Consider the following 16,714-nt stretch of genomic DNA (forward strand, 5'->3'; position numbering starts at 1 on the left):
GGGTTACAAATGGGAAATAATACATGTTTTTTGATTTTTTTTCGACTGTGAAATGAAAATCACATGTGATATTTATAGCGACTGTCTCCTCACCAACATGAACTGAAAAGCATCTGACATGGAAAAGTAAACCATATACACCATGCAGGCAGGCCTTCCTTGCTACAGCACATATCAAATCACCTAGTTAAACCGAAACTATCAAACACCAACCTCACCTCCGAAGAACCCAAACTCTCAACACATTATCAACCCACGAATCAAACATGTCTGTATTTACTTCTTCTCCTCTGGCTTCTTGTCATTTTCACTACTCTCCTCCTCCTCCTCGTCCTCCTCCTCCTCCTCCTCCTCCTCACTGCTCTCCTCTTTAATCGCCTCGGCCTTCTCCACTGCCTCAATCTCCTCCTTGCTCACCCTCTCAATCGGGCTCCCATGCAAGTTCGTCACGGGCGGGTCCACGTCCTTGGGCAGACTCCCCTTCCAGCTCGTGGTCGTAGGGCTCTGAATCGTGGTCTCAATCGTTTTATCATCAGAGCTCTTCCACCCCGTGCTCGTCGGGCTCTGCAATCCCGCTGGAGTCTCCTCTTTCTTGCTTTCCTTCCCCTCGTTCTCCTGCACCTTTGCACTAGCAGCAGCAGCCTTGCTCCTCAACGCATTCAGCTGATTCTTTTTCGCTTTTTGCGCAGCTTCTTCGACGATGGAGCGGATTGGCAACGAGGCAGGATGTTGCGGCGCGGGAGTGGTGGCCTTGACCGGGTTCTGAGGAGCCACCGGTGGAAGGGCAGGTTTGGAGGTGGTGACTGGTTTTTGGACGATGGGGGGAGGGGCGGCGGATTTGGAGGGGATGGTGAAGTCGTCGTAGTAAATTTGGACGTGTTGTTTGAGTTCGCCGTATTCGTTCCATTCTTCGATTTCTACTAGGTCCTACACATGGGGGTTAGGTGGGGGGAGGGGGTGGTGAGGGTGTGGTATGGGAAAAGGGGGGGCAGAAGGGGGGGACGAACGCCGAGGACGAGGCCTTCTTGGACTAGGCCGGGGATCTTTCTCTGGCGGCCCGAGGCGTCTTTGCCTGCGCGGCGGCCCCAGAGCATGCGCGCTTTCTCGTCGACGGCGATGTCGATTGCTTTGAAGGGGACGCGGTTGGCGCGGAGGATGGTCTCGAGGCGGGAGGTGGCGGTGACGATGTGGGAGGAGCCGGCTGTAAGGGAGGTGTAGATGTAGAGGGCGGGATCGGTTGAGTAGGTCTGCGGTGCTGCCGGCGCCGCCGTGGCCGGGGCGCTGCTTTCGGAGGCCATGATGGAGGTTGTTTGTGGTGTTGTTTTGTTTCGCTACGACACCGAGCAACAAGGGGGGGAAGCTTCTTTGTTGGTTGGGTGATGTTGTTGTTTATAACAGGTATGGGGAGATGATGCAATTAGACCAACTCTCGGTTGTCGCGGCCCCAGGCACAAGGGGAGGGGGGTTCGATCGGGTCGGGGGGTGTCGTGTTGATCGAAGGGGTCCTGAGCTGTTGCGGGGTACACGCGAAAGTGGAGGAGGGGTAAGATGACGGTCTGTCGTCAACGTCAACGAAACTGCCCGTATAAAGACTCTCAACTGATGAAGGTTGTTTCCTTTGGGTTGCAAAGGTGAGCCCACTTAAAGAAGAGAAATGTCAAAGAATGAAGAGCTCAAACACCCCAGAGTTGTCACAATAGATGGGATGAAACAAGGGGTCCAACGGAAACCCCGCGATAGGACGGCATGCCTCACTCGGGGTCTCGGGCCACATCGAGATTGATTGTATCCTTTGGCTGCCGTTTGCATCTCATGGGCCATCGCGAAAACCTCTGGATGATCTCTCAGAATGCTGTTCTTTGATGCAACCGGGACAGAGGAACTCCCACTGGCAAACAAGCCCACGGCTCAGCTTATATCCGAGACCAAGACTGTGGCCTTCTCATCATCAACTGGTCTAATAAGCTCTTGTGATGCTTGTTGGTGACGATGGCTGCATAGCGGGTAGTTAGTCCATCCCAAGACAACGAATTGCCGCAGGGCCTCAAAGAAGCTGAATGCCTCGACAGATTCAGCTGCATGCCGGCCCTTGCCAGAACCGGCGTTTCTCCGGTGATGATGGAGCTATATAGATTGTCAGTGTGGTTGTGAGTGGTGAGATGGAGTGGGAGACATCTGACAGAGTCTGCGTGCCATCTCCAGTCGATTTCTTCTCGAATTTCACAATGTGTTTGATCGGCCTCTTGATTCCTGTACTCGGCCCTAGAAAGAGATCACCAAAGCACAAGCGCAAGCCCGAAAGAAGACAGCATCAAATATACGACGATCTCGAAAAGTCATCACCGCCATATCAAGACGCCAACGAGTACAGAGACCTAGCTCCAGCGGCTGACCACACCGAGCCACGAGTATATGCAACACTCGAAGAAGACTTTCTGGCATGTGAGCAAATCCGACACAAGGAACGTGTACGACTGCTTGGTGAAATCGAAAGGGAGATGGACAAGCTGGAGAGAGAATATGACCGGCGACAGCTATTCGAGCCTAGTCTTCTTCCACTTGCAAATTCCTCTACGACAGCAGAACAAAAAGTGCTGGTTGAACAAGACAGGCGGGTGACCAGCAACGATGCCTCGTACTACCAGGACACTCCCACCTGCCACTGCTATGTCTGCCACAACCTTCGCCGATACAGCAGACAATAGCCAACAGCATCCGAGTCTGGACGTCATTTGACCGGCGGGGTGGAGGCAAAGCCCGGAGGCCGGAACCGGACCATCGGATGCGGAGGGTTCGTGGATCTTCCCGGCCTCGCGAGCGGCCTTCTTCCCTGACAGCTGGAGTTCGGATGGGATAAAGTTCGGATGGGATAAAGTTCGGGTGGCTCTTTGTTGTGCTCCGGCTGGTTGTCCAGGAAGGGATTCCCGCTGTGTATCAGGAAGCCCTTGCTACGGATTTCTTGGGACGGCCTCAGAGTCAGGGTCTGGCTGGCTGGATTCGGGAGAAATTGGAAAGGCATTTCGGCTTATAACCCCTCATGATAGCTTCGTTTCTGCTCACTGTTATCAACAAGAACCATGTCATCTCCTTCCTGATTCTGGAGCCTTGACCCCAGATCTCGGTGGACCAGCATTTTAAACGGAGATTGAAAGGGGGGTTCTTGAGCAAGTGGTTGCCCGTGGGCCCGTGGGTGTCCCCTGTTGGAGTTCCACCAGCGAAATAACCTTCTGCCAAGACCCATCGCGGCTCGAACTCCCCATTTCCCATCTTCAATCAAGCCACTTAATTTGACGCTGGGTTTCAGGCCCATGACGCTGAGGTCTTTTCTGCGTCTTTTCCATGCGGGGAACCCAACTCAAGAAGATTCTGGACTGCATGTCGTGATTCTGGAAGCGGTGGTGAGATGAAGACGATGTGGGAATCCGTCTATACGACAGCAACAAACTCCAATAGAGCATGCTGTGCGCGCCCGCAATCTGCCCTGGTGGTCGCACAACTGCCGGTGAGAATGGTGATCAGCTAACGGCCAGCGACCAGCCGAAAGGCCTGTTGGGCGTCTTCTATTTATTATTCGGAGTTTCCCTCGGCTGCCTGTGGCGGTGTCGACGCCCTCTCATGCTCTAGGAATAGTATGGCGCAACATCTCGATACGAGTGATGTCAGGCTGACAGACTGTGAGCAATATTGTAAAAATATTGTAAAAAAAATAAAATAAAAAAAATCTAAAAAAAAAATCTGCAGTTTTCCTGCATGCTGAAAGCGACGTGGCAAGACGTGGAGAAAGGGAATCATGATCTGAGTGAGTTGTTGATCGTCGGGCCAAGCCGTCGACCGTTCTCTTGGGCAGGGAATGGTAACGCTGCCAAGCGGGAGGTCCACCTCGTCCAAACTGGTTGGCTGCCGTTGAACTCCCCCTCTCTGTTCCTGCATATGGGATGGCACCCAGCCAATGACATCCCCTCGCTTGGGCTCTGCAAGGTACGCGGCAACCCGTCCGACCAGGTGTGGCAATCACAAAGGCCGCCCCCCCCCAAGTCGGTAGCCCCCAGAAATCTCTGCGACACTTCGGGGGGCACGGGGGGTCTCTAAAAGGGAGCAATCCCACGCCGTTCCATGCTCCGCGTCCCCCTTCCCCTTCTGTTTCCTCTCACCAGCCATCCCAGCTAGCCATCACGCTCTTTTCTGCTTTGCCATTCGGCATCAGCCTTACACTCTTTTTAAAACACTTTTAAACATCATCATTCGGCTTCCTGGCTCGACTTATTCTTCACCCAACCAAATACAAGTTTACAACTTTGACACGCGTCACTTTTACAAACACCCAACCAAATATTCAAAATGCAGTTCAAGAGCTTCTTCACCGTTCTGGCCGCCGGCCTCACCATGATGGTCGCCGCCGAGGAGGACATCACCACCACCGAGACCTCGACCCTCACCCAGACCCAAACCGTCACCATCACGCAGTGCAACCCAACCATCTCCAACTGCCCCGGCCACACCACCACCTCTGTCGAGACCTCCACCTCCACCCTCACCACCTGGACCTTCCCCCTCTCCAACTCCACCATCTCGGTCGGTCCCACCGCCACCTCCAAGTTCAGCATCATCACCTCCCGCCCGGTCGTCACCGAGACCTCCATCGTTGAGGTGCCCGAGGAGCCAACAGGCACCACCCCTGCTCCGGCCGAGTCCAGCGTCGTCGAGGGCGCCGCCGCCGGCCTCGCCGCCTCGCACGCTACCGTCCTCCTCGGTGTTCTCGGTGCCGGTATTGCTCTCCTCGCTTAAAGAAGCAAGACATTGTTTACATCTTGTCTTTTTTCTTTTGAAGCGTTCATGATTTTATAGAGCCATATACCCACCCAAATATACCACCGATATCTTTTTTTTAAAATAAAAAAAAAATAAAAAAACAAACAAACCTCACTTCACCTCCCTTTTTCGATCTGGCCACTGACGATCCGCCTTTGGAGCTGTTTGTCTTTTTTTTTTTTTTTGGTGGGAGGGGGGGAAAGTTGATTTGCTTCTTGTTTGCTATTTACAACTTTGCTTCTATTCCCAACATATTTGTCAAATCTTCCACGGGGAAAGGGAAAGTTTGGAGAAATTTCACACTGGCGGATTTATTAAGATTTAACCTGGAGGGAGAAAGACTTCTTTTCTATGTGCTTGCTTGCTTGTTGTGTTTTTTTTAGATACCCTAAAAGGAATAGGGGAAAGGGGGAGGAGGCTACTGGTTGGCGAAGGGGTTATTTATTTGATGGTCGTCAAGTCAGAGAGTGAGGGAGGGAGGGAGGAAGGGGGGGAGTCAAAACGGGATTCTTTTTATTCACAAAACATTTTACCTACTTACTTTTGTATTTTGTGCATGCATCTGCACGTATACAAGAGATTATGACTATGAAATGAGACAAAAAACTGATAAAAACCCTTAACTTTTTTGGGCTTTTCCCGTGTTTGGGTGTCTGGTGCAGAAGATGATGTTGTATTTGATCCGTTGTGGGTGGTAGTTTTGGAGTTGTTACATAGGTTTAATTAGGGTTTCCCTAGGAGATGGGAAACACTACATAGGACTAGAAATTAGTTTCCGGTTATGTTCGACTGCTTGGTTCGAGGCGCGGCGTGTGTGTCAACGGTTCAAGGCCTTGTTTGTGCTCATTCATGTAGTCTCGTCGTCTTTGGTGACTACAACAACTCAAGTCGGAAACAAAGCATCAAGCACGCTGTTATATTTTCTGTCTCTTAGGCATCTCATTGGAACACTCTCCGTTACATCTCGATCGCCAAGCCTGTACTTTATAGTATATGATTCTCATAGTCATGACTGCCTGCCGTCTTGGGCTACCTCTTTCCACTTGAAGAAACCGAGTCACCACCAGTCATCATCGTCGTCTGATGAGTCAGAGATATCCCCATCAGTGCTGCTCCCCGTCACCCCATCACGGCACCACAATCACTCTCCTCGCAGTACTGGCACGCGGTTTCGGGTTTCTCGACGTGGTGGTTGCAGTTGCATGCTGGTTTGTGGTGATGACGGCAGGGATAGGAATGGGTATTCGTTGCTTTTGTTTTTCAAGCAGGTGGCAGATGGGTAGCGGCCAGGTTCCAGGTATGATCGAGGGACTTGAAAGACTTTTGAACTGCTGTTTAGGAGCGCTTGTGTAAGTTGAAGACTTTGAGGTCTATCAAGACATTTCGGCGGCCTTTCATTGTTGGTAAACATATGGACCACTCGTCACAGGTGCCAGGAGCAGCTCATGTCCATAGGCACTTCTAAAGAGCAACAACTCGAGGAAAGAAAGAGTTACTAAACGACAATAAGTTAATTCTCAAATCGGAATTCCCAGTTCCAATATATCCCTCTATAGCCTTGAGCACCAAAGTCTCTCGCCAATGACCTCCACCTACACGCCGCTCCTGTAGGCTGACAAAACGACAAATGCTCCAAATAGACAACATGACTGCTTTTAGAATGAGACACTCTGTTGAACATCCCCCAAATGTCCCCGAAACGGTGGCCCAACTGACCCATTCTTCAAGACCTGTTCAGACTCCTGAAATTGCCTCAAGTCTGCTGACTATCGACGAATCCGCAGTGTCCATCCTGACAATGGTCGCAAAGTGCGATACCGGCAGTGACCATGGCGGTGCACCCATGTTTAGTCTTGTGGTCGCACCATTTATTGGACATGGTGGGAGCTGGGTACTGCCGGACTGCCGGACACGATAATTAGCTGGCTGAAGCAGCTCCAGAGTCTGAAGATGGCTTTGCGGTACCTTTGATGTTGAGTCGTGGTTTTGACAACGGTGAAGATGGAGACAGGGTTGTTTTTAAGCAGGGGTGATGAAGGGATCCGATTTTATAGATCTTGAACTTGGCTGGTAACACTGGCTACAGAACTCTTCATATTCTTGAAGAGAACACCCATCTTATACCCCGATTCCCTCCGTGCCACGGGGCTAAGAAGCTTGCCTCCTCGGTCAACCGCACCCGTTTCCCAACCATTCAAACCCCCTATATCACTTGCCACCAACTTAAAAAAAGAGGTAGGAAAATCAGAATTTGCTGATAACAAGGCGGGCGAGGCAAGGAAAAAGCTGACGATCCGGATCACGCCCATGGCTCTTTCTGTGTGTGTACAAAAGCAAACACGGGGTTACTTGGGTCATCCAGCATCCGGTATCGTGACGTTGCTGGATTATCATGGTACACAAGTCACCCAGACAACACCCCTTCGACGGATAGCAACACGAGAACACCCTACCTCGGCTGAGTCAGTTCTCGCAATAGCTTGGGATCTCGAAGCACGCTACATATCAGCATCCTGACATCCCCGGTAGGGCCATGCGTGGGATCCTTCTGGTTCTGGAAGACGGTCAACCCCTCGGGTTCCAGCACGTCCATCTACGGATCTCTCGGGCTAATATGCTCGACTTGTCAGCCAGGGTATGCCAAGGCGAGATGGCGAGCTTCGATATCGGACTCCTGCAGGAGAGCTGGGGAAGGCTTGCAGACGAATGACGATAGATCGACGATTTGCTTCAGGGGCTGGGGCGTGGTGCGCCTGGATGGACATGATATCAAATGCTTGTCTGCCGGGCATCGGTGAGAACTGTGATTCATGAAGTCATTTTGACTATTCGTCCGTGTGCCACCGACCGAGTCCTTGACAGGGCATAGCTGAGGCGCTATTTTGAAGTTCTAATGAAAGGATGATTCGTTGGCGCCGCCGCAGTTTTTGAAGCCTCGATTATCTTGTCCAAGGCCTCTCTGCCTTCAAGTCCAGCGATAAGCCCCACATTCCTTATCGCACTGGGGTCCGAGCTGGGGTGCCCCTCCACTGACTGCTACGCTTCCTGGACCTCTCTCCAAGCTCTCTCGACAGCTCCCTTCTCCCGTCAACATTTGTCTGAAGGCTTGCTGTTGATATATATGTCAGTTTGCAGTCAACGACTCCCCTCACACAGCCGAGGAATATCGCTCAAGCTAGTGCTGGCATTCGCTTGGACGCGTTGGCAGGTGTCAGGCACATGACGACAGAGCATCACCCGCCTCCTTCATCATCGCGAATGGGAGTTGACTGAGATAAGCCGACCGATCCTCCCCGAGGCTCCAGATTTGCCCCTCGTACGATCCTAAAATCTGCCCTTTAGCATCGTGGCGTTATACTTTTGTTTCTTATTGCTCCAAACTCACAGGCATTCTTACTTTCATTTCTTGGCCTTGATGAGCAGCCTAGCTGGTGAACTTGTAAACCCCAAATCCACTTCGACGCGGTAACTCTCTCGAACAGACGTCAGCCCATCGCCATACACGAGAGCGAAAGCACCGCGAGTCAAGACTATAACGTCGAGCGAAGTGGGATACAGAAAGTGGACGCGACAAACCCCCAAATTTATTCGTTCAATCGACACTGGTTATTCTTCGCATGTGCTGCTGAGCAGCAGGAATGGCTACACGAGGCTACGGCTCGGCCCACGCCCCCATCGAGCTCAGCAGCGATTCTGGTTCCGACGGAGGTTCGTCCGTGAGCGGCAGCGACTACATAGAAAGACAGGACCAAGGGAGACAGGCTCACACTGCCGCGTGCGAGTGGCGGACAGCAAGATTCCACGATCGGGAATGCTCACGCTACTGGGATTGTCCGTCGCATGCTGTTGAGCGCGCGCTCTCTGAACATCGTCAGGAAGAGGCACAGGGGCGAGGCGGAGATCACGATATGGATGACGGCGAAGAGAGACCTGATCCTGGGGCTGTCTCGCCTCTGAGTGAGGATGATGAGCCTGACCGTGGAGCTGAGGGTAACACAAGGCCGAGGTCTCCGTCTCCAGAGGTGCCGGCATCCGAGGCTCTGCCGGCTGCCAGAAACTTGAGAACTGAAGTGCCTAACGATTCCGGGTATTCGAATGAACAACGCACAGCATCTGGGGCGAGTGCAGAAAATCCAATCATTGTGGTTAGCAGTCCTGCGACTGCCTTCCGGAGACAACCCAGGTTCTCAGAGTCAGCGCCAGGGCTGTCAAGGACAGAACCAAGGCGGACAAGAGACGGTTACACTAGCGTATTCCAGGAACAGGATGCGAGTTCAGGTTCCTCCGGTGCTGCCACCCCGAGGCACCAACCCCTTCTGCCTTCTCGTGGGGATCCTAGCGGCGAGTTGATACTGCCAAGATGGCAGCCAGACGCTGAAGTGACCTACTGCCCTATATGCAACGCTCAGTTCAGCATATTTGTTAGAAAACATCATTGCCGGTATGTACTGCTGGTCTGAGCCCTGTGGAAACCAAAAGCTGACAGGATCATAGCAAATGTGGGCGTGTTGTTTGCGCTTCATGCTCCCCGCACCGCATCACGATACCCTACCAGTATATTGTTCAACCTCCTGGCGCTCCCCGTATATTCCCGCAAGGAGCCGCGATGCCGCCTTCGGACCGCGACGGATGGTATCCAAGTCTGAGTGGTGGTGAAAGAGTGAGACTGTGCAATCCGTGTGTGCCAGACCCCAACACCACTCCACCGCAAGCCTTGGGAGCGGACAACGGAAATGCAGACACAGCAGAAGGCACCAGCCCTGGTTCGAACCGGTGGAGCTTCTATTTTGGCGGCGCTCAGCCTGCACCTACAAGCACCACTCATGCTAGAAGCAGGAGCGTCACGATGGTAGGTAGCATGGCTAACGCCTTGATCACTTGTCTGCCCCTCTTCTCGCCCGTTGCTGAACACGAACAACAGCCGCAGCAGCCAGGTGCGCCATCATCCTCACGTCCGCAGAACCTCGCCTACTCGCAAGACACACTGAACCGGATTCTCTCTGGCACCCCGCCGGTCTACTTTCCTGCCGCCAGCGGATCAAGTTCCCGTCGTCATCGACCATATCCGGGACCGCAGCGCTACCAGTCTATGTTGAACATGGAGGGATCATCTTCTACCGTCATGGCTGGCCCGTCAGACCACCATCCTCACAGCTCAAGACAGCTCCCTGCCGCCCCTCAAATTGCCGAAGAAGACGAATGCCCTGTTTGCCACCGTGAACTACCGCCTCGAACTCTCCCCAACTATGAAGCCGTGCGGGAGGCCCACATCAACATGTGCATCACCTCACACAGCGCATACGGCGGGACAAGCAGTGCTCCGCCAGGAGAGAACCCGTTACCGCCACCGCCGCCTAGAAGGACGGGGATGTTTCCGTACACGGCCACAGAGAAGGACTGCGTGGACTCGGCTGAGTGTTCCATCTGTCTGGAAGAGTTTGAAGTGGGTGTTGCGATGGCGAGGCTGGAGTGCTTGTGCCGGTTCCACAGGGCGTGCATTGGGGCTTGGTGGGAGAGGCACCCGGGACGGTGTCCGATGCATTCGCACGATGGTTTTGGGTATTAATGGTTTTTTTTTTTTTTTTTTTTTTTTTTTTTTTTTTTTTTTTTCCAGTTTGCATCTGCGTCGTCGTTGACTGGGTTTGGTGTGTTGGCATTTTTGAAGAAGTTTTGGGAAGGCGTTTTTAGTTTTTCAGATACCATTCACTGCTGCCCGTGTGTTTTTCTTGAGAGGGTTATAGATGACTTTGATGTTGTGAATCAGCGATCATAGTAGTTTGACAAGCGAAGATTGTGTGTGTGTGTGTGTGTGTGTGTGTGTGTATGTTGACCAAATAGTTTATTTGCTGCTGTCTTGTAAATCCATACAATAATACCTCTAAGAATCCCCCCTCCGCCCCAAATCCTCCTTCCCCAACGCCTCCGGCCCAAAGCTCAAGGGGAGTAGTTCCTTTAGTCTGAGGACCGCGTACCCGTTCTCACCGTCGAACATGATGATTGGGATTTCTACGGAGCAAAACTCGCGGATGGCTTGTCGGCACATGCCGCAGGGGGAGGCTGGGGGGGAGATGTCTGTTGCTACTGCTATGGCTTTGAACTTTAGGGTTTTGGAGGCCCAGGAGATGGAGTTGGGGTGGACGGTGGTGACGGCTTTGCAAAGGGCGGTGCGCTCTGCGCAGGTTGTGACGGGGTAGGAGGCGTTTTCTACGTTCGCGCCTGTGATGATGAGATTGGTTTGGGTGAGGAGGGCGGCTCCTGCGGGGGGGGGGGCGGGGGGGGAAGGGTTAGTCAAGGGGGAATGGGAGGGGGAGGGAAGGAACTTGCCGACGCGGAATTTGGAGTAGGGGGAGTAGGAATGGCTTTTGGCTTCTTTTGCTGAGCGTTGGAGGTTGTCAAACTCCTCTCTGGAGAGGGCAAACGTCTCGCATGTGGAGGCGATGTCGGCCGGGGAGGTGGTGGAGAGGATTGGGGGTGGGATGGTGGTTTGGGTTGCCATTGCGGAAGTGAAGTGAGTTGGTGGTGTTTGGTGGTGTTTGGTGGTGGTGGTGGTGGTGGTGGTGATGAAAAACAAACTTCGATCAAAGAATAATAAAAACCAAAGAAAACGGCACAGTCAAAGTTAACGTCAACGTCAGCAAAGGAAACCTTCTTGTCGGGTCTCACACACCACCTTCCTCCAACTATGACGACGATGTTTATAAACCCACCGCCTGTACAACCCCTGAAGATAGGTAAACCCCGCCGTTTCCCCGGCGGTATCCGCCCTTGCCCCCTTATCTAATCACTCACAACTAGCCACTTGCCTATCCTAGCCTCGACACATGCCAGTTGTCTCTCGCAACACCGCCGTTCGCATCCCAAGGTCACAAGACCACCCTCAATCCCAGTAAAATCAATTCCAGTTTGCTAATAGTTTACCACATGTACAACACACTATTATGTCTTCAAGTATCGGTCAAATTACGCTAGTACTCTTATTCCCGACCCAAAAGCTACAGTATATATGTACGTTCCAGTTTGTTCCCTAGTACATCTACTGCACAAAGTCAATCCTACTACGCCCACTCACCAGCACCACCACCACCAACAGAGAAGCACCTCAAACAGGACAGCAAAGACAAAAAGTGTAGAGACACAAAAATCAAATGCCCACCCAACCCTTTTAAACCCCCTTCCCTTAACACCAACGCCTCCAAAAAAACACCAACACCAAATGATAAAAGCAAAACGCCATCAGATGAGGATAGTCACCGCTTCTTCACTGCTTCCCCCTACCCCTCCATAACCACATCCTCCCCTTTCCCCTCCCCCTCCTCCTCCTCCTCCTCCTCCTCCTCCTCCTCCTCCTCATCCTCCTCCTCATCCTCAGCATAGCTCTCCACGCCCGCCGCCGCCTTCCTCCTCTTATTATTCTCCCCAACCTCCTCCGCCTTCGGAACCGGATGCTCCCTCTCATACTTCAACCTCAACTGGGTGGCCTTCCCATCCCACTCCTCCCCCAATTTCTTCCACTCCTCCATCCTTTCCGCATACGCCCTCTTCTGCTCCTCCACCATCTCCACAAACGGCCTCTTCTCCTCCTCGGTCGTTTCCTTCCACATCTTTGCGCTCATCACCCTCACCTCGTTAGCAGAGGGCTTCCCCTTGCCCGGCCGCCTCCCCTCCTCCAGCTTCCTCCTCGCCCTGTCGTAGTTGGACTTGCTGAAAAAGATGTACGCGTTGCTCGCCGGCTTGGCCGGCATCGCAGGCCGCCTGTCAATCAGCGAGACAATGTGATCCCACATGTCAATCTCGTACTGCCTCAGCCGAGCCTCAAGGGAGCCGTCCTTCTGATTACCCCCCGACGCTTTACGCTTGAGGGACGAGTGGTCCTTGGGGACAATGAGCGGGGTAGGAATCTCAATCGGCCCGAGTATGGCATCCAGCACTTCCGACGCCGCGCGGAGTCCCGACAGATAAGCACCGTGAACAGTGGCAGGGTGCGTCCCGCTGGTGTGCTCGCCCGCAAAATACAAATTCCCAATCGGCCTCGCCATGGTGTCATAGTCATCCGCCTCCATGTTTGGCCCCGCCGATGAGTAACTCCCGCGGGCAAACTTGTCAGACGCCCACCGGGTCACGACCGCCTCGACAGGTTGTTTGGGTACCCTAGAACCGTAAACACTGCGAAGAACCTCTGTCGCTTCCGCCACAAGGTCGTCGTTGCAGCTCTGCTCCGTGTCATACCCAGCGTCGCCAGCCATGAGCGCGAGCAAAACAGGCAGCCCGCTCGGCTTGGAGATGTTGAACCACTGAAAGAAGCGACCTCGCTGAGAGGAGTAATCCTTCTGTTCCAGACTATGCCGGCTAGATGGCATCCGCAAGACACCAAAAATGTCGCGATTCTCGTTCCAGAACGCCTCTCTGTACACAAGAATGACCTTGTTCAGCACGCCAAAACCTAGGCGGCTGATGGCGTCGGCCTTCCAAGACGGCAGCGGCGGGTCAAACTGCACGTTACCGTGCTTGAGCACACCGAGCGGGATAGTGTTGACAACGTAGTCCGCCTCCACCTTGTAACCATCTTCACACTCAACAGTGGCTTTACCCGTGTTGTCAGGACTGTATGTAATCTTTTGGACTGGCGACTTTTGCTTCAGGTTCAATGGCGTAGGAAGCATCGCCAGACCTCTAGGCACGCTCTGATACCCCCCAACAACCATCGTATGGGCCCCTTCCCACTCGTTTCCCGCGTCAATGTCCCACCCCCGAAGGCTCATCTGGTTGTAGTTGGTGGCATTGCTGTACTCAAGATTGGCAACGTGCCAGTTCATGAGCCTGAAATCCTGCGCCGTGAAGTCTACCAGATCTCTGTACTGCGGAATGATCTTGTCGATGACGCTGCCGAGCGTGGCATTGGGTTCTTTGGTAAGAGAATCAATCTCGAGATCAGCATCGTCGCTGACGCCATGCTTGAGCGGCCAACCGATATCCCTCACCCTATGCGCCGCTTTCTGAGCCCCTGGGGTTCCTGGTTCGGTGTGAACCTTCCCAGTGGCGCGATCCGACGATACGGGTACCAGGTGAACCTGCGGCGCCATGTTTTGTTCCGACACGGGCGCCGCATACGGTTGCGCAGCAGCCGCCTCTTCAGCTTGCCGAATCGTCCTGTGCGTTTCCGCCGAACTATCCCTGCCCTCGTCTATCAAGTCGCGGTTGCCCTCGATCAGTTTCGACGTCGGCTGCTGAAACTTGTACTCGCTGACCCGCTCAAGACAGTCGTTGTAGAGCTTCTCCACCATCTGGTCCCGTACAAAATCGACAGGCTTGCCGTTCGAATCGAAGATGGTCATGTCGGGGTTCAGCTTGTGATAGTCAAGCCCCAGCTGGCCTCTGAGAAGGATGTTGATGGGATTGCCCCTATCAAAGCCCGTGATAATCATGCCTCCCATCTCTGCGGTATATCTCTTGCCTTCAAAATGAGGTGGGACCTGTTTTGGTTTTGTGGTGAAAGCACGGGAATACACTCTCCCGCCAACACGGCTTCTCCCTTCCAGGACGACAACCCGTGGAGGCTCCTCACCCATCTCGCGAAACTTCCTCGAGTACTGCTTGAACAAGCCTTCCAGCTGTCTTGCGCAGCCAAGCCCGGACATCCCCGCGCCGATGACGACAATCGTCTTTTGTTTCCTCCGAGTAGATGAGCCTTCGGGCACTGGCTTACGTGACGACCGGATTTCAACACACCCAAAGTTGATATATCCGCGACGGACGAGCCAGTCAAAGCTGAGGCTGGCAACGTCAAACCACCTCGAGTCTTTGGCACAGCCAACAGCCTCGTCACGTGTGACAGCGATCTGTGGATTTCTGACCCAAAGTCTCAGGATTCCGTTACGGATATTCAGATACGTCGTCACTTGTGTATGGCTGATATGATCACGGAGCATCGAGTACTCCTCTGGATGAAGGGCATAAGGGTTTAGTCTCGACGCTTCGGCCCCGGAAATGCACTGTGTGGCGTATTCGTAGAGCGGCAGATCAGGCGGGATAGAGACCTTTGGCCGCACGTCATATCTCCGCCTCGGCTTGTCTTTTATTTGACTGGCGGGTTGGGCAGCAGGAGGTGCCATGCCCTCCTTGGAGCTTTCGTTATCAACCGGAGTGGTGGCTTTACTAGACACCGAGGATAGGGCGGGTGATAAGTCGGAGTGTTCCGATGCGGGAGATACTGATGATGATGAGCCTTCCGCCTTTGGAGCAACATCTTTCTCCACAGTTTGGGATATTACTACTGCAGATGCCGGTGCCGGAGGTGATAATGGGGGGGTGGGTGGCGGAGGATCATGTTGGAGAGGGGTGGTTGGTTCAAGTTGAGGAACCGATGAAACATCTAGGGAGAGCGGCGGTGGCACTTCAGTGAGAAGAGATTCAGGCTGCATCGAGGGAGACGACGCAGGTTGAGATAGGGGGGACGATGATGGCGACACGCCAGGTTCCCTTGTTCCATAGTCAGCACGTGACAATCAATCTGAAAATGACAGGTTGATTGGGCTGAAGAACAGGTCGAATCGAGACGCTTACATCTTCATGTCCTCAGCTGCCACATCAGCAATGTCTAACATCTCCGGCGGCGCCGATGTGGGTGACTTGGGCACATCCACATCCATAGTGTCTCCCGTCCAGACCACTATCTCGGCAGCGATATCCTCAGATGGACTCGAAGACTCCTTGACTTTCACCCTCCAGTCAGGGGTATTCAAAGACGTGCCGCTGGCAGGTGATGATGATGGCTTGGCAAAACTTGAGCTGGCCGGTATGCGGTTTGAACGTCGTGAATCAATATTCGGACTAGAACCTCTTACAGGTCGTTTCCCAGCACCGCTAGAATCTCTAGATCGGGGGCGGGAAGGGGGCCCCATCCTAGCGAAACCGGTGGTCTAATCGGCTTGCGGGATGTGAGGTTGATGGTCGTGGATAGACGGATATATCGGATCGGATGGTGGTCAGGTCGCTGGTGATGACTGACAACTCCGCTTCCACCTCATGCCATACACAGACAGGGGGATGGTGCCACAGGCTCCGAAAATTCAGCTTGATTGGCAGTCGAGATGTGGTTGTAGCTATAAGACGAAAAGGAACCGTATATCTGCTTGACAAGGTCAGCAAATGTGTCTCTGGTGGTGAATCAATGATTATCTGCGCTGGCGTATCATTGATCTGATATCTGATTGGAATAGAAACCAAGACAAGACCACCTCAAAAAGCAAAAATGTCCAGGGAGCTGGGGCGTGGTATTACCTCGAGAGAACATATCGGCGGCCGCGCACCGTGCGGACCGGGGAAAAGTGGCTCGAGGTTCGAGAGTGAGGCTAGTGAGTTACGGATGAGAGGGTTTGGTAATAAGAGAATGGCATTGAGGCCGTGATTTGCCGTCTACCTCGCAGAAGGGCAAGAGTCTGAAAGAGGGAGACAGTAGCGCAGATTCATCTCCACAGCACAGCTGAGCCGAACCGTGCAGTCACTGTAATCCAAGTCCATTCCAGGCCTGCCCGGCGCTATCACGTGAGCGCCTCTCCGCACCCATACCCCCCAAAACACACCAACTCACCTCCCCCGCCCGATATCAAGCCATCAGCCCATTCTTGTTGCTAGAGTTTGGCTATCACTTGGATTCTCACAGGGATATCTCGAGTCACCGTTTGCCTTTGTTTGCCTCGGTCAGCAGTTCAGTTACCTGCTTCGACGGAGCAAACAGTCTATTTTCCAGGGTGCAGTGCCTGGCCTAAGCTCTGCTGCTACCAGCCACCAACTTCACGCATGGAACGACAGGTTGTTATATTTAAATATCATACCTAGGGTATAGCATCTCATCTAGCAGCAGCGGCCGGAGAAGAAGCTGTCGCCGCAGCCGAGGCTTGTGGGTTTC

The 16,714-nt window shown here is 53.2% G+C and overlaps 6 protein-coding genes across 6 annotated transcripts; 2 read left to right on the forward strand and 4 right to left on the reverse strand.

The window, feature by feature from the left end:
- Positions 1 to 2: 2 nt before the first annotated feature.
- Positions 3 to 2,536, reverse strand: QC763_109340 (uncharacterized protein). The gene is made up of 4 exons (XM_062907522.1): positions 2,181 to 2,536; positions 1,642 to 2,124; positions 1,008 to 1,556; positions 3 to 927 (listed from the first exon to the last, which is right to left on the reverse strand). Exons 3-4 carry the CDS (start codon positions 1,296 to 1,298, stop codon positions 277 to 279), a joined length of 942 nt encoding a protein of 313 aa, XP_062770476.1. The 5' UTR covers positions 1,299 to 1,556; positions 1,642 to 2,124; positions 2,181 to 2,536; the 3' UTR covers positions 3 to 276.
- A 1,802-nt stretch (positions 2,537 to 4,338) lies between these two features.
- QC763_109350 (uncharacterized protein) lies at positions 4,339 to 4,785 on the forward strand (the record flags this gene model as incomplete). The annotated part of the gene is made up of 1 exon (XM_062907523.1): positions 4,339 to 4,785. The coding sequence occupies one exon, from the start codon at positions 4,339 to 4,341 to the stop codon at positions 4,783 to 4,785; it is 447 nt and encodes a 148-aa protein (XP_062770477.1).
- Positions 4,786 to 6,562: 1,777 nt separating this feature from the next.
- QC763_0011190 (uncharacterized protein) lies at positions 6,563 to 6,926 on the reverse strand (the record flags this gene model as incomplete). Its single annotated transcript, XM_062905223.1, has 2 exons — positions 6,563 to 6,711; positions 6,887 to 6,926. The coding sequence occupies 2 exons, from the start codon at positions 6,924 to 6,926 to the stop codon at positions 6,563 to 6,565; spliced, it is 189 nt and encodes a 62-aa protein (XP_062770478.1).
- Positions 6,927 to 7,690: 764 nt separating this feature from the next.
- On the forward strand, positions 7,691 to 10,375 carry QC763_109360 (uncharacterized protein; the record flags this gene model as incomplete). Its single annotated transcript, XM_062907524.1, has 3 exons — positions 7,691 to 9,250; positions 9,304 to 9,658; positions 9,731 to 10,375. The coding sequence occupies exons 1-3, from the start codon at positions 8,448 to 8,450 to the stop codon at positions 10,373 to 10,375; spliced, it is 1,803 nt and encodes a 600-aa protein (XP_062770479.1). The 5' UTR covers positions 7,691 to 8,447.
- A 312-nt stretch (positions 10,376 to 10,687) lies between these two features.
- On the reverse strand, positions 10,688 to 11,305 carry QC763_109370 (uncharacterized protein; the record flags this gene model as incomplete). Its single annotated transcript, XM_062907525.1, has 2 exons — positions 10,688 to 11,064; positions 11,134 to 11,305. The coding sequence occupies 2 exons, from the start codon at positions 11,303 to 11,305 to the stop codon at positions 10,688 to 10,690; spliced, it is 549 nt and encodes a 182-aa protein (XP_062770480.1).
- A 775-nt stretch (positions 11,306 to 12,080) lies between these two features.
- On the reverse strand, positions 12,081 to 15,707 carry QC763_109380 (uncharacterized protein; the record flags this gene model as incomplete). Its single annotated transcript, XM_062907526.1, has 2 exons — positions 12,081 to 15,285; positions 15,370 to 15,707. 2 exons carry the CDS (start codon positions 15,705 to 15,707, stop codon positions 12,081 to 12,083), a joined length of 3,543 nt encoding a protein of 1,180 aa, XP_062770481.1.
- Between the last annotated feature and the right edge of the window lie 1,007 nt (positions 15,708 to 16,714).

Source organism: Podospora pseudopauciseta, chromosome 1 (genome assembly GCF_035222475.1).
Source record: "Podospora pseudopauciseta strain CBS 411.78 chromosome 1, whole genome shotgun sequence".
NCBI classification, from domain to species: Eukaryota; Fungi; Ascomycota; class Sordariomycetes; order Sordariales; family Podosporaceae; genus Podospora; species Podospora pseudopauciseta.

Bases quoted from the DNA above. Each gene is read 5' to 3' on its own strand.
- QC763_109340 (XM_062907522.1), bottom strand. From the start codon at position 1,298: ATGGCCTCCGAAAGCAGCGCCCCGGCCACGGCGGCGCCGGCAGCACCG. The intron at 928-1,007 runs GTTCGTCCCCCC...CCCCATGTGTAG, and splicing joins AAGAAGGCCTCGTCCTCGGC to GACCTAGTAGAAATCGAAGA.